The sequence below is a fragment of the Oncorhynchus nerka genome, linkage group LG18 (genome assembly GCF_034236695.1).
Source record: "Oncorhynchus nerka isolate Pitt River linkage group LG18, Oner_Uvic_2.0, whole genome shotgun sequence".
NCBI classification, from domain to species: Eukaryota; Metazoa; Chordata; class Actinopteri; order Salmoniformes; family Salmonidae; genus Oncorhynchus; species Oncorhynchus nerka.
The window spans coordinates 40080482-40097183 of NC_088413.1; the positions used below are offsets into that span (position 1 = coordinate 40080482).

At 42.3% G+C, this 16702-nt stretch overlaps 1 protein-coding gene across 1 annotated transcript; it reads left to right on the forward strand.

Annotated features, from left to right (window-relative positions):
• Window positions 1-1413: 1413 nt before the first annotated feature.
• On the forward strand, window positions 1414-8100 carry tmem229b (transmembrane protein 229B). The gene has a single exon (XM_065004075.1). It carries the CDS (start codon window positions 1619-1621, stop codon window positions 2168-2170), a length of 552 nt encoding a protein of 183 aa, XP_064860147.1. The 5' UTR covers window positions 1414-1618; the 3' UTR covers window positions 2171-8100.
• Window positions 8101-16702: the final 8602 nt, after the last annotated feature.

Consider the following 16702-nt stretch of genomic DNA (forward strand, 5'->3'; position numbering starts at 1 on the left):
AAGGGCACATTATGCACACATAATGGGGGGGGGGCTATTCTAACTCTCTCTACATGTGAAAGCATTGTGTTAGTCTGACCCCCGATACCACTTGTGATGTAATGGCATTGTGTGGCTGATACAACATTCGGATTGCTGAGGAGTGAAGTTTTCTCTAGTTACAGATCCACGACAAATCCTAACCTTAACCACTGGTGGGGGAAATGCGAAACTGACCCAAGATCAGGCTCTAGAGGCCACTTCAACCTACTCCTTTATGATCAGTCGTTGATTCTCACGGGTTCTAATATTGCAAACTGACATGGAAAGAAATGCAAGCTGACATTAATTCAAATGTCAAGTGGTCAGATTAAGACCTTGTACCAGCAGCCAACAATGTTGGAAGGGATATCTAAGAGGCCTCAAGTCATCTGAAGGTTAATCATTAGCAGTCTGTGTAGTTTCCATATACTCTTAGAAAAAAGGGTTCTAAAACAGTTATTTGCAGAGGGATAGGGTTCTGTTTTGATCAGAAGATCCTTTTTTTGGAAGGTAAAGGGTTCTACCTAGAACCTTTAACATCCTGGGAACCGTTTTTGGGAGAAAGGGTTCTTTGATGATTCTTTAGAAGGAGGGTTCTACATAGAATCATATCTAATATTTCCCAGCATGCTCTATTGCTGGGAGATTTTCAGAATAGTTTATTTTACTATAATATCAGTATTTTTGCATGTACATTGATGGTTGATACATTTGTATGCTACACAAAGATAAGTAACACAGTTTTCTAAACAAATCCAATCTGTTGGATTTATTGCACCCGTTACTGAGGTGGATGTTCCAGTTTAAATGATTGGGTTAGTCTCAGTATTCAATCTTCCCTACTCTGGCAGCCATTCGGAGTGCAGGTTGCGGTTGATTAACAATTCCACTTGTTGGATATCCCAGTTCTGTCTGGCTTCCTATAGAAATTACACATCCCTTTACAAGCCAGCAGGCTTAGGTTATAAATAGGCCCTAAAAAAAAAGGCCTGATGATATTAAAGGCTAATAAGGCTGGTGGAACTCTTCATAGAGGGTTCTGGGAAGAACCGTCCAAAGATAAAAGGGTTCTCGGTAGAACCCTTCACAGAGGGTTCTAGGCAGAAGCCTTCATAGAGGGTTCTAGGTAGAACTATGTACAGGTTGTTCTTTGAAGAACCCTATATAGAGTGCTCTAGATAGAACCCTATGCAAAGGTTTCCCCTATAGGGACAATTCAAAGAGGCCTGTATGGTTTGACTTAGCACCTTGTTTTTCTCTCTAAGAGTGTAGTATTGCCCTTATGAAACACTTTCCTTTGCCCCACATGCATACGGTAGGCATTTGACGTAGCAGAGGTATAACACCAAACTGACTAACTCACTTTTCTGTCCTTTCTCCCTTACAGACCTACGCTTCTCCTCCATTAGATAAAGAGCGAGGAGTCGGTCACCATGGTGTAACGGGTGTCGTTGAACTAGACCTACAGTATGGCACGCCAAACCAACCATTAGACCAAGAGGAAATCCTTGTGGTCTGAGGGCGACATTTCGGCCTCCGTCTCTCAGGCAGGACTGCCTTATCACGAGGGCGTAAATTCCAAATCGCGCCCACCGCAATGGCAACCCCGGCACCCCCACCAGTGCCTCTGACGGTCCTGTCTCGCTGGTACCTGTACGCCATCCACGGCTACTTCTGCGAGGTCATGTTCACCGCCGCCTGGGAGTTCGTGGTCAACCGCAACTGGAAGTTTCCTGGTGTGACCAGTGTATGGGCTCTGCTAATCTACGGGACCTGCATCCTCATCGTGGAGCACATGTACCTGGCCCTCCGAGCTCTCCAATGCCCCCTGCTGCTGCGATGCCTCATCTATACCCTATGGACGTATATCTGGGAGTTCGGTACAGGGCTGTTGTTGACCCAGTTCGACGCCTGTCCCTGGGATTATTCCCATTTTCAGTATAACTTTATGGGGCTGATCACAGCGGAGTACGCCCTGCCCTGGTTTTGTGCATCTTTCATGACGGAGCGACTGGTTATACGCAACACGCTGCGGTTACGGATGGACAGGGACAGGGTGGAAGGGGACCAGTCGGATGCAGGCGGGGGAGGAGGAAGGAAAGTGTGGGGCGAACAAAGAGGAGCCAACTGCTATCTTAAATTGGACTGATCAAAGAACGAGGGCATTTCCTCATTTGGGGAAAGTCCGTCTTCCACCCTCGCACCTCTGCCCTCTCTCTTCTGTGACCTGGAAATATAAGTGGTCTCGTGGTCGAGGAGTGTGTCAACTTGTTAGTAGAAAAATGGTAGCCTCCTTTTGGCAAGGAAGCACAAGTGTATCATACCTGAGTCCTTTGAGGAAGAGTTTTGAAATCTGCCATACCCGCTTTGAATCAGCAATTTTTTTCTCAAAGGAGAAAATCATGCAAACATTTAAAAACGATATGCTACTTATCCTTTTATCTACAACATGTCTTGCACGACTGGCTACAGTTGTTTTGATCACTTTATACATTTATTTGGGGATTTAAAAGTCATTTGCTTGATGACTCATGATTGGAGAAGGAGAGTCTCATTTCATACAAGCGCATTTTCATCCACATTCCCTCTCCTCGCCACCTCTCCACGATTACCTTGAACCTTTTTCAAAAGGAGGCCAGAGAGGCTGGAGGAGGGAGGACACAGGAGTTGAGCAAGTCCAATTGAGGAAAGGCCAATCTGAATCACTCTGGAATCCCACTCAAGCACTAAAACATTGTATGGAAATGTATAATATTTTTTTTTAAACGAAATACATAAGTACTGTATTTCTGTATAGCTTCAAAAGCAATCTGAATAAGGTGCTATATGCAATATGTTCATAATTGATTGTCATGGAGAATGATTTTCTACAGTTAGTGATAACCCACAATATTTGGAAATGCATGAGGGAGGTGTTTTGGTTCTGTATGCAACTGCAGTCTGTTTACTCATAAGCTATTTGCCTATTGAGAAATGAGGTCTCGGGTAACTTACTCAACAAATTGTGTGCTATTTCTACTGTATATCTGTTCGAATCAGGATTTCTGATTTTCACGTGATGTAATCATTCACTATTAGCCAAGGACCTTGTCACCACAATGAAAGAGCTGCTGCTGCCTTGTGGACTTGACATGATACTGCATCTGAAAGCTTCATCTGAAGTCTCAAAAATAGGACTACAGGAGCTGTATTCCTCCCAGATATCTCTTTGGTTTGTCCCTATTAATGGCCCTTGCTTTATGGCCTCTGGCACTGTTTTGATGATGCAAAATAATGTGGATCTCAAACCACCGAGTGGATTCAAAAGCAATACATTAAAGGCCCAATGCAGCCGTTTTTTTAATTTATCTCAATATCAAATAATTTCTGTGTAACAATTAAGTGCCCTACTGTGATCGCTTTCAATTAAAATGGTCAAAAAAAATCTAAACAAGCTTCTTAGTAAAGGAGTATAAAAGGGTCAATTTCTCAAGCAAGAATTTAGATAGGACTGTAATGGGAGTGGTCTAAGTGGGGAGGGGAAAACTGAAAACTAGCTGTTATTGGCAGAGATTTGCAACTCTCTTTCTTATTGGTTTATTAACTAATTTACCGCCTAGTGATGTCACGATGGAGGGCCAGAACTCTATACGGTGAGTGTTCAAAACAGGAACACCTTCCTAATATTGAGTTGCACCCCCTTTTCCCCTCAGAACAGCCTCAATTATTCGGGGTATGGACTCTACAAGGTGTCGAAAGCGTTGAAAAGGGATGTTGACTCCAATGTTTCCCACAGTTGTGTCCAGTTGGCTGGATGTTCTTTGCGTGGCGGACCGTTCTTGATACACACGGGAAACTGTTGAGTGTGAAAAACCCAGCAGCGGTGCAGTTCTTGACTCAACCCGGTGCGCCTGGCACCTACTACTGTACCATACCCCGTTCAAAGGCACTTAAATATTTTGTCTTGCCCATTCACCATCTGAATGGCAAGCATACACAATCCATTTCTCAGTTGTCTCAAGGCTTTAAAATAATGATTTAACCTGTCTCCTCTCCTTCATCGACACTGATAGAAGTGGATTTTACAGGTGACGTAACAGGGATCATAGCTTTCACCTGGATTCCGCTGGTCAGTCAATCATGTTCCCTATGTTTTCTACGCTCAATGGAATGTTTGTTTCCTGTATATTTGATTGTGATATGTGGTTGTCTCTTATTCATCTTAAGATGAATGCACTTGGTGTAAGTCCATCTGCTAAATGACTCAAATGTCAAATGTCAAATGTTTTACATACAGATCTCTTATTACTGTATAGAATCATTTTCAACAACTTCTGTTTAAATACACTGCATTCGGAAAGTGTTCAGACCCCTTGACTTTTTCCACATTTTGTTACATTACGGCCTTATTTTAAAATTGATTAAGGAGATTTATCCCCTCATCAATCTACATACACTACCCCATAATGACAAAGCAAATACAGGTTGTTAGAATTTTTTGCTAATTTATACAACAAAAACAACTGAAATATCACATTTACACAAGTGTTCAGACATTTTATTTAGTACTTTGTTGAAGCACCTATGGCAGCGATTAGAGCATTGAGTCTTCTTTGGTATGACGCTACAAGCTTGGCACACCTGTATTTGGGGAGTTTCTCCCATTCTTCTCTGCAGATCCTCTCAAGCTCTGTCAGGTTGGATGGGGAGTGTTGCTGCATAGCTACAGTTGAAGTCAGAAGTTTACATACACTTACGTTGGAGTCATTAAAACTCGTTTTTCAACCACTCTACAAATTTCTTGAGAGAGTTCCAAACTATAGTTTTGGCGAGTCGGTTAGGACATCTACTTCGTGCATGACACAAGTCATTTTTCCAACAATTTTTCCAACAACAGATTATTTCACTTATAATTCACTGTATCACAATTCCAATGGGTCAGAAGTTTACATCCACTAAGTTGACTGTGCCTTTAAACAGCTTGGAACATTCCAGAAAATTATGCCATGGCTGTAGAATATTTTGATAGGCTAATTGACATCATTTGAGTCAATTGGAGGAGTACCTGTGGATGTATTTCAAGGTTTACCTTCAAACTTCGCTTGAAATCATGGGAAAATCTAAAGAAATCAGCCAAGACCTCCGAAAATAAATTGTAGACCTCCAAAAGCAATTTCCAAAAGCCTGAAGGTACCACGTTCATCTATACAAACAATAGTACGCAAGTGTAAACACCATGGGACCACGCAGCCGTCATACCGCTCAGGAAGGAGACGCGTCTCCTAGAGATGAAAGTACTTTGGTGTGAAAAGTGCAAATCAATCCCAGAACAACAGCAAGGACCTTGTGAAGATGCTGGAGGAAACAGGTACAGAAGTATCAATATCCACAGTAAAATTAGTCCTATAGAGACATAACCTGAAAGGTCTCTCAGCAAGGAAGAAGCCACTGGTCAAAAACCACCATAAAAAAAGCCAGACTACGGTTTGCAACTGTCCTCTGGTCTGATAAAACAAAAATAGAACTGTTTGGCCATGATGACCATTGTTATGTTTGGAGGAAAAAGGTGGAGGCTTGCAAGCCGAAGAACACCATCCCAACTGTTAAGAACGGGCAGCATCATGTTGTGGGGGTGCTTTGCTGCAGGAGAGACTGATGCACTTCACAAAATACATGGCTTCATGAGAAAGGGAAATTATGTGGATATATTGAAGCAACATCTCAAGACATCAGTCAGGAAGTTCAAGCTTGGTCGCAAATGGGTCTTCCAAATGGACAATGACCCCAAGCATACTTCCAAAGTTGTGGCAAAATGGCTTAAGGACAACAAAGTCAAGGTATTGGAGTGGCCATCACAAAGCCCTGACCTCAATCCCATAGAAAATTTGTGGGCAGAACTGAAAAAGCATGTGCGAGCAAGGAGGCCTTACAAACCTGACTCAGTTACACCAGCTCTCTCAGGAGGAATGGGCCAAAATTCACCCAACTTATTGTGGGAGCCTACCCAAAACGTTTGACCCAAGTTAAACAATTTAAAGGCACTGCTTCCAAATACCTAATTGAGTGTATGTAAACTTGTGACCCACTGGGAATGTGATGAATTGAATAAAAGCTGAAATAAATAATTCTCTCTACTATTATTCTGACATTTCACATTCTTAAAATAAAGTGGTGATCTTAACTGACCTAAGACACTGAATTGTGAAAAATGTATTTGGCAAAGGTGTATGTAAACTTCCGACTTCAAATGTATTTTCAGGTATCTCAGGAGATGTTCGATCAGGTTCAAGTCCGGGCTCTGGCTGGGCCACTGAAAGACATTCAGTGACTTGTCCCGAAGATACTCCTGCATTGTCTTGGCTGTGTGCTTAGGGTCATTGTCCTTTTGGAAGGTGAACCTTCGCCCGAGTCTGAGGTCCTGAGCACTCTAGAGCAGGTTTTTGTCAAGGATCTCTCTGCAATTTGCTCAGCTCATCTTTGCCTTGATCCTGACTAGTCTCCCAGTCCCAGCCGCTGAACAACATCCCCACAGCATGATGCTGCCACCACCATGCTTCACCGTAGGGTTGGTGCCAGGTTTCCTCCAGACGTGATGCTTGGCAATCAGGCCAATGAGTTCAATCTTAGTTTCATCAGACCAGAGAGTGGCGCAGCGGTTTAAGGCACTGCATCACAGTGCTAGAGGCGTCACTACTGACCCTGGTTCGATCCTGGGCTGTGATTGGGAGTCCCATGGAGCGGTGCACAATTGGCCCAGCGTCGTTAGGGTTAGGCCGTCATTGTAATTAAGAATTTGCTGTCATGTGCCTTTTAGTGAGGAGTGGCTTCCGTCTGGCCACTCTACCAGGCCTGATTGGTGGAGTGCTGCAGAGATGGTTGTCCTTCTGGAAAGTTCCTCCACAGAGTAACTCTAGAGCTGGTGACAATCAGGTTCTTTTTCACCTCCCTGACCAAGGCCCTTTTCCCCCGATTGCTCAGTTTGGCCGGGCGGCCAGCTCTAGGAAGAGTCTTGGTGGTTCCAAACTTCATCCATTTAAGAATGATGGAGGCCACTGTGTTATTGGGGACCTTCAATGCTGCAGAAATGTTTTGGTACCATTCCCTAGATCTGTGGCTCGACACAATCCTGTTTTGGAGCTCTATGGACAATTATTTTCGACCTCATGGCTTGGTTTTTGCTCTGACATGCACTGTCAACTGTGGGACCTTATACAGACAGGTGTCTGCCTTTCCAATCAATTTAATTTCCCACAGGTGGACTCCAATCAAGTTGTAAAAACATCTCAAGGATGATCAATGGAAACAGGATGCACCTGAGCTCAATTTCGAGTCTCATAGCAAAGGGTTTGAATACTTAGGTATTTCTGTTTTACATTTTTTATAAATGTACCATTATTTCTAACAACCTGTTTTCGCTTTGTCATTATGGGGTATTGTGTGTAGATTTGATTTAGATTTTCTTTATTTACTCCATTTTAGAATAAGACAAAATGTGGAAAAAGTCAAGGGGTCTGAATACTTTCCGAAGTTTTCCTTCAGACGGCCAGCTCTGTCATTTGTACATTTCTTTATTAAAAAATGTAGTTATTTGTTACATTTGACTTTGTAAAACCTAGCAGTACTCCTTATTTCTCTTGAGAGTGAGGCGGATATATATAGCGTTTAGGGAAAAAAAACGTGATTATTTGTCTCTGAAATGAAACCATCAAGTGATAGATTTGAAACAAATAGATGTCTGTCAATGAACAACCCCATTCTATGTAGATAGTGAACAACCCCATTCTATGTAGATAGTGAACAACCCCATTCTATGTAGATAGTGAAAAAAACACACCAATCTCTTTCATAATTTCTTTAAACAGTAATTGACCAACATTTCTGAAAATGCCTATGTACTGTAGCCTTTTTGGAATTCAACTTTTCAGTTATAAATGAGAACTTACACGTAGTGTGCGTGTGTGTATGTTTGCATGTTTAGTGACGCTGGGAGAGAGGCTGTTTCTGATCTCTCACCACATAAATCTAAGACTCATGCATGTCAGAATGTTTTCAGTTGTAAATCTTCCCAAACCAAGTTGTCTATTTTCTTGGTTTGATCAGTCACTGAAATGATTTATTTGTTTTAATTATTATTATTATTATTTATTTATTTTTTACAAATATTTAGTGAAAACACTGCACTGTATTGTATCATACATTTTAAGTGTGTATTTATTGTGTTTAATTTGTAATAAGTCTTTGGAATAAACTTATTTATTTGATTTTTTTAAAAGCTGGTTTTGGGACTTAGAAATAACCATTTGGCTGTATTAGTAAATGTACATATGCTTAACAAGGGTCGAGAAATCATGAACAATATTGATGCTATATGGAAACGACAGGCCCCTTCGGCTAACCTCTTGTCTCCTTCTCCTCTGTTAGTCGTCGGACGAAGTCCACCCTGTCTGCAAGCCAGGTAAACACATTAAAACACACAAGAGGGTGATGAGGATAAGCAGACCAGCCATATTTTATATCTCACTATAGAAACCCTAGACCCACTGCATGTCAATAGGACACAGCGGAAGGCAGTGATGATGATGCACTTTCCTAGTGAGCTACTATTATTTCTCACCCACTTTTCTGTAGTGTTGCAGGGATATTATCCTGCCACATGGTGTCGCTCTCGCACTACAAAATAATGAGATCAGTGGGTTTTGTCTTGTCAGAAGATGCCAGTGGGAATGCTGGGTTTTGGAGCAAGATGGTTGAAAAAAAATCTGTTTTTTATTTAAGCCCACTGTGAAAAAGGTATGACGATATTTGCAAAATGTGTAGTCCAGAATTTCAGGGCAAGAATGGTTGTAGTTAAAAAAATTAAAAAGACCAGACAAAAAAAGGATTAGACTTAGGTTACCATTGCAAAACGCCCAAACACGGCAAGAACCTCCGAAAAACTCTTCCTGTACATGAGTCTAATATAGCTCGCCAGCATGTAGTCCCAAAAACCTGACATTAATTAGCATTTTCTACATTTTCTACTTGTTTGTTGGGGGGAATTAATGGGGAAACAATCAGGTTTTGGGATATGCGCCGAAAATAACATTTGAGATAATATCAGTCGGTTAAACATGACCTTTTATGAATTACGAAGCCTTTATGTGCTTTATATGCTTGTTTCAATTATATAAATGCTTTCAAACTCACAAAAAGGGATGTTAGCAGATGAAGATTACGTCATGGAACAAAAACGTATAATATCTCCTAAGCGTGTGTGTACCACAGACCTTCTTCTTCCTGCAATTATCGCAAAATTCTCTCATAGGGTTTGGCCAACCAGCCATGGCGGAGTTAGCCTCCGTTAGTGTCTACAAAAAGGCACGATTACTATTGCACTCTATACATGAGCACAAAAGCAACAGCACATTGTCTACACATGATCAGCCACCCCGAGAGCAAATGGCTTAAATACCCTGAAACCAGAAATGGTCCAGAAAAACCAACGGCAGGTGGATCCAGCACAAATTAAATAAAAAGAACCTCAAAACGAGAAGGGCCGACCAATAAACATTTATTTTACATTTAAAGCAAGTTTTTAGAAACAGTATAATGTATTTGAATGACCACAAAATGTCATATTATGTCACTGACACATTTCAGAATCGATTATCCTAAACGATGCTCACATCTTTACCTGGCACATTTTATACCCATTCCATTGGTCCTTAAGTGAAACCTCCACCCACCCGGGGCACCGGGCCCGTTGCAAAACAAACTGGCCCATTGCTCCGGCCAAATGTCACGACATACCAGCGAACGTTCGTTTCTACTCTGAAATGAAGTAATTCATGCATTAATGAAGTATGTAGAGATTGATAGAGCAGCAGAAGAATTCAGTCCGAGTCGCCAGGCAACGTAGCCTGGGTACCAGTCTCAGTAGCATTCCACTCCTTGTGCCATGACTCTATGTATACGAATGGACAAAGCCATCGATCACGTGACACCATTCATTCCTATGTGAAGACTCAATAGTGCATTTGAAGCCAAGGAAGTGCAAAATATTACTGTTCTCAGATTTTTTTTAGTAAAAAGATTTTAGATGTGTATGAAAACAACATTTTTGTTGCAAAACTACACAGTGAATGTTCAAAACAGGAACACCTGTTCTGAAGGTTTTAAAAGCGGGACCTTCAGACAAATCTTGTGAAACCTGTGGGAGTCATAGAGCAAAACAACCATCATCGACGTTTGAGCTACTCCAGGAAGTGACGTTGCAGAGGCTCAGTGACGCATCCTCTAATTGACTATTTTAAGTTGAAGGCCGACCGGGGTACTGCAGGCTGCCATTAGCTACTAAATGATCCTAACTTCTTCTGTGTGCCATATCACCTCCAACTTTCCCGACACCCTAGACCCACAACAATTTGCACACTGCCCCAACAGATCCACAGATGACGCAATCGCCATTGCACTGCACACCACCCTATCCCATCTGGACAGGAGGAATACCTATGTGAGAATTCTGTTCATTGACTACAGCTTTGCTTTCAGCACCCTGGCGCCCTCCAAGCTTGTCACTGAGCTCAGGGCCCTGGGTCTGAACCCCTCTCTGTCCTAGATTTCCTGACGGGCCGGCCCCAGGTGGTGAGGGTAGGCAACAACACCTGCGTCATGCTGATCCTCAACACGGGGGTTCCCCAGAGGTGTGTGCTCAGCCCCCTCCTGTACTCACTGTTCACCCACGACTCCAACTCAATCATCAAGTTTGCTGACGACACGACAGTGGTAGGCCTGATTACAAACCGTGATGAGACAGCCTACAGGGAGGAGGTTAGAGACTTGGTGGAGTGGTGCCAGGCAAATAACCTCTCCATCAAGATTTTAAAAAACGAAGGATCTGATTGTGGACTCCAGGAGACAGAAAAGGTTATCTATAAGTCTTTGCTAGGTAAAGCTCCACCTTATCGCAGCTCACTGGTCACCATAACAACACCCACCTGTAGCACGCGCTCCAGCAGGTATATCTCACTGGTCATCCCCAAAGCCAACACCCCCTTTGGCCGCCTTTCCTCCCAATTCTCTGCTGCCAATGACTGGAACAAATTGCAAAAATCTCCCTCACTAACTTTAAGCATCAGCTATCTGAGCAGCTAACCGATCGCTGCAGCTGTACACAGCCCATCTGTAAATAGCCCATCTAACTACCTACCTCATCCCCATAATGTTTTTATTTACTGTTTTTTGCTCTTTTGAACACCAGTATTTCTACTTTCACATCATCACATGCACATCTATCACTCCAGTGTTCATTTGCTACATTGTAATTACTTCACTACTATTGGCCTATTTATTGCCTTACCTCCTTACTCCATTTGCACACACTGTATATAGATTTTTCTATTGTGTTATTGACTGTACTTTTGTTTATCCCATGTGTAACTCTGTGTTGTTGTTTATTGTCACACTGCTTTGCTTTATCTTGGCCTGGTCGCAGATGTAAATGAGAACTTGTTCGCAACTGGCCTACCTGGTTAAATTTTTTAAAAAAGAAGAGGGAGCCCTCCTGTAGTAAGTGACAAAGACAGACTCACCCAAACAAAACACACACACACACACACTCACCTCATACACAAACAGATTCCTGTACTCACATATACACTCACGCATACGCCCATACTCACAAACGAACACGGACACACACACACTGGACACTATTTATTTTATACTGTTGTTTTTCACACTGTATTCATACTGTATACTGTATTCTTCACATAGCTCATTCTAGTATATCTACTACTGTACAGTACATTGCATTTTTCTTACACTGTTTATACACACTGCATATTTATATACTGAATTATTGACATAGCTCACTCTAATATATCTACTGCATATCATTCTTAGTATATATTGTTGGTGTATATAAGCATACGCAGGGTTCTACTAAACTTTTTGGAATTGTTTTAAGAAGGTCATACCAAGGATCATTTTGCTATTTGACTCCTTGAAGTATCAAACAAATATATATATTTTTGAGGGCCTTACTGCTATTAGCCCATACAAATGCATTGAAGTTTGTATTGAAGTGTCAGTACTATATCTGAGAGATATAATACCTGATTAAAAACAGGTATTTAACCCCATATTTTTGGTATTAAACAGTCTCCATATATACTTCCATACATTTTTTTTCAACTGGTACCAGGAGACCCTCAGACGAGTCTTGTGAGCGTCCTAGAGCGAAACAATCGACATGTTCATACATGAGGGGTCATGTTAGTGTGTAGCCAAAACTGTTCGGCCGTTACAACAGAAGTTGGCAGATCATCTGTACCGACTTCAGACGAGTCCCAAGACGCTTGTGGGGGTCGGAGAGGAAAACAGAGAACACCATCGTGTTCGTGAGATTTTATCTTTCCATAAAAAGTGGTCATAATAGTAGGCTAAACTGTTCGGAAGCTACAGACAATTTTGTGAGAAGACTGATTTTCAGGATGTGTCATGGTCTGACGAACACTGCTCTAGCTCTCACCTCTCACCGCAGATGCGGAAGTGCAGATATCTCTAGCTTAAATTGACAGATTTTTATGGGGATTTTGTATTATGCTAATTCGACTCTAGGGGGTTAACAAGGTTTCCAATAGTTACCACAGCCACAGTCCGTCACGTTCGTTATAAGGATCAGACCAAGGTGCAGCGTGGTATACGTACATTCTTATTTATTAAAAGAATGAACACTGAACACTGAACAAACTAACAAAATAACTAAACGAACCATGACGCTATACAAACGAGTGCTGACAGACAGACAACTACACAAGAATTCCGTGGTCCGGTTCGTATTTGGTGAGAATCAGAACATAGAGTACAAAATCAAGGTGCTTGCTATCTGGGAGCCTTGGAACGTCCAAACTCTGACATTAACCCACTGAAGTTAACATTTAAAAGGGTTAAGGTAACGGTTAAGGTAAGGGTAGGGGTTAGGATTGAGGGACGTCCCAAAGATCACAGATAGCACCTACCCAAAAATCAAGGCTAGCCCTTAAAGGGGCAGTAGCCTACACTGGGTGTAAAATGTTCAATTGCAGCAGTATTTAATCGGTATTATTCTTCTGCTACGTATTCTGTTACCAATAATATTTACAAAATAATATTATCTTCTGATTATAATTATTATGTCTCATCTTTTAACTAAATGCAATCTATTAGCTTCCAAAATGTAAGTAGGTCTGTCCAGCTGCCCGAGAACACGTTCTGATGGAATGGCTTGTCCTGCACTTTGTTAAAAACCCAGAATGCATTGAGTGAATTTTGGAAAAAAAATCTTGGTTCCTTTCTAAACGTAGCAATGTGAATGCAAAGACAACTCAAAATAGGTGAAGGGAACTGGCAAAAGAGTTGCGCCCTCATTCAAAGGCAAGGACAGTGTGAATACAAACAGAGTCATTTAGCTTTTTGTTTTTACCCAAGAGATCACTTTAAAGAGGACTATATGTGAAAACACCCTTACTCTACACAGAGTTAAACTGACATGATAACACTTTCACACTCAACACGGGTTATTCACACCAGCACTGTTTCCATCCACTCCATCATATCTTATGTTCAGTTAGGCCTTTAAAGACTATTTATTTTCTCTCATTAAAATCTCAATGACAATGCCTTGAAGGCGTTTCTTCTGCCTCTCCTACTTTCACTGCCTCCCTCACCTTTCGTGTGTGTCAGAATCTCATACATGTGTGTGTATGTGTTTGCTTGCGCTTAAGCTGGAATCTAGGTCAATTACTCTTCACAAATCCTTTAATTGCCAGTTGCTGGCCCCTGGGCCCTGGGCTTGTCCCTGGGATTAGTAGAACTATGACTCACATGAATCTCAGGTGAGGGTGTGTCCACTATGCCCTGCGCTCTACTGCACTTGAAGACACAAAGAAAAACCACACACACACACACACACAAAAAAACACACACACACACACAAAAACACACAGAGCCTGGTCAGGCCCCACCTCTTTACCTGGATTACTTTACCAGCTCCCCTCCAATCACAGTCCAGCACTCCAAATATGGAAAGGTGGTGTTGTCCACCTGTAACAATGGAAGCTACTCTCCCAGGAGCAATTGTACTTGTCTTTCAACCGTGTGTGTACATGTGTGTGTGTAGTGATCATTTTCTGGTGACTTCTTTTGTGTTCGTCTTGGCTAGTTTCCAATTCAGTCAAGCAGCAAGGAGGAAGTAGCCACAGCGACATGAAAGCACCTTCCCACATCACATGTGGTTTGTAAAGGCATGAATGAGGTGAACAGATATAGTGTTACTGGATCCCTGCGTCTGAAGGGAGAGGAGGGGGTGTGAGAGGGGTATAAGGTGTCCTCAGAACGTGTTGAACACTTGCATGTCAGCGTTGGCAGTGGAGAGAGGTGGAGCGAGTGACAACGCCGCGGTGCATGTGTTAGTTGTTGGGGAGTGTGCCTGTGTACGAGGGGTGGGAGCATTGGTTGGTTGACCAAAGTGAATCGCTCCTTCAACAAGACCAAGGCCTGGTCCATTCGCTGTCCTTCGGGATGCAGGTCGAGAAAGAAAGGGGGGGGGGACAAGCGAAAGACGTGTTTGAATAAATGAATGAATGCCTCTGGATTTCGCTGGAACACATTCGTATGCCTCAGTCGTAGACAGTCAGAAGTTTAGGTGTGTGCGTTCATGTGTGTGTCTTGTTGAGACCTTTGGAAAACTGTGACTCTTGAGTCACTTTTTCCCCATCTGGTCCGCTTGGCAAACTGAACTGAACTGGGTCTCCTCTTCTCCTCCAGTCTGGTTGGGACTGTACAGAAGACCAGGGTGTGGGTTATAGATTACAGCTACTTTTGGAGCTATAGTGTAACTTAATGGTTTTCTCTCTGGGTCTGTGTGACCTTTCAGTTTGAGCATATGACTCTATAAAAACATCAAAATAAAGTTGCACGCCCAACAATTTAACCTGAAGTAGGCACTAATGTGCTGGAACTTTTACCCATTCAATTGTTAGGACCGTACATAGTGTACCACTGTCTTTTCTTTCTTTTTCTACAGTTTGCTCTCTGTTAGTCGGCACCTCCACAAACATGTGGTGTGCATCAGCTCATGCTTTTGACTAGACTGACTACACACTAAGAAATGAGGGTTCCTCAAGGGTTCTTTGGGAAGGGATATGGTTCTATGTGGAACCATACTGACCCCAAAACCCTTTGAGCCCTTCAATGGTTCTTCACAGTTTAAAAAAAAAGAAGGAAAAAAAAGGGTTCTTTCCTTTTTTAGTTATAATTCAAATGTAGGGGGAAGTGGTTCATTAGAATATTTTGGGGCGTGGTTTGCACACATCTCTTTTTTTGTGCAACCATGAGTAAGAGTGTCATTCCAGTTGATCTAATCTGTTGTGTTATGATTTCAAGTGTGAAACATGGCAGGGGAAGAGATAATGTCTTATAAATGACTCATGGAGGGCCTCGTGTTACTTGAGAACGCTTGACTAAGTCAGTAGTTCTCTCTTCTCTCCTCTGGGACTGCCAGCTGTTCCTGAGCAAGCACACCTGATACAACTTGTTAACAAATGGAATAAGGAGAAATATAATACTCTACTATTGCTAGCAGAACCAAAAAGGGTTCTCCTATGGTTACAAGCCAAATAACCTCTATTTGGCACTACATAGCACCATTGGTTTTTAGTATGTATCTCTGAAATCGCTATTATGTACATATCTGTAGTAGTCTTCCTCAGAGTTTCATTGGCTACTTTGATTGCTGAATCAATAGGCCTGTTGGGAGAAGCAGCCTTCTTTATCCCACTTCCCTTTTCAAGGCACATTAAACAATACGGACAAGTCACTTCTTTTAAATGAGAGTTCTTGAGCCTGTTTTGTTTGTGGCCTGTATTCTGTGTATAGCCTTCGGTAGAATAGGCCTACCCTGGGGTGTATTCAGTGTGATCCAAACGTAAGCAAATGGAACGAAACGGGGCGGGACCTACTTGAATTTGTCAAATAGAAACAGTTGTTTTCAGAGAAAAAAAAAGGTTTCACACAAAACAGTTTAGGGCGCGCGCACGCTCGCTCATAGCAGGCTGTTTCCGTTATGGAAACGGTTGCGCCATGTTCTTATCTCCCGCCAAGCTTTGCATAACGAGACACAGCGCCACTGCGAAGAGAACAGAGGTTTCCCACGCTGCTTTGCATCGTGACACACAGGGTTGTCCCATGATAAAGAAGAGAAGAACTGCAACAGTTTCCCCCTAGAATAGATTGGATTAATAGTCATATGTTGCAGATGTATTTACAGGGTACAGTGACATTCCAACAATGCAGTGAAATAAAACAATGAGACAACAGTAAATCATTTATAGTAATACAAGTTGAAACAATAACATAAACATGTTAACAATTGTGCAATGATAAATGTCCATTCGGGTGGGAGGGGGTAGGAAGGCAGGGGGGGGGAGTAGGGAGAATGGGGGAGCAGTAGCTGTGGTGGCTATTCAGCAGCCTGGGGGTCTGGGGGTAGAAACTATATGGCAGTTTGACAGTTTTTGCCATGATGATCCTATACTGCCCATGCCTGAGTGATGGAAACGGGCTCTCGATGGTGCTCCTGCAGAACACTGTGAGGGCCCTCGGGGACAGGCTACATTTCTTCAGCAACCTGAGGTTGAATAGTCGCTGTCATGCCTTCTTCACCACGGTGTCTGTGTGGTTC

Excerpts from the sequence above, each read along its gene's own strand:
- tmem229b (XM_065004075.1), top strand. The coding sequence starts at position 1,619 with ATGGCAACCCCGGCACCCCCACCAGTGCCTCTGACGGTCCTGTCTCGC.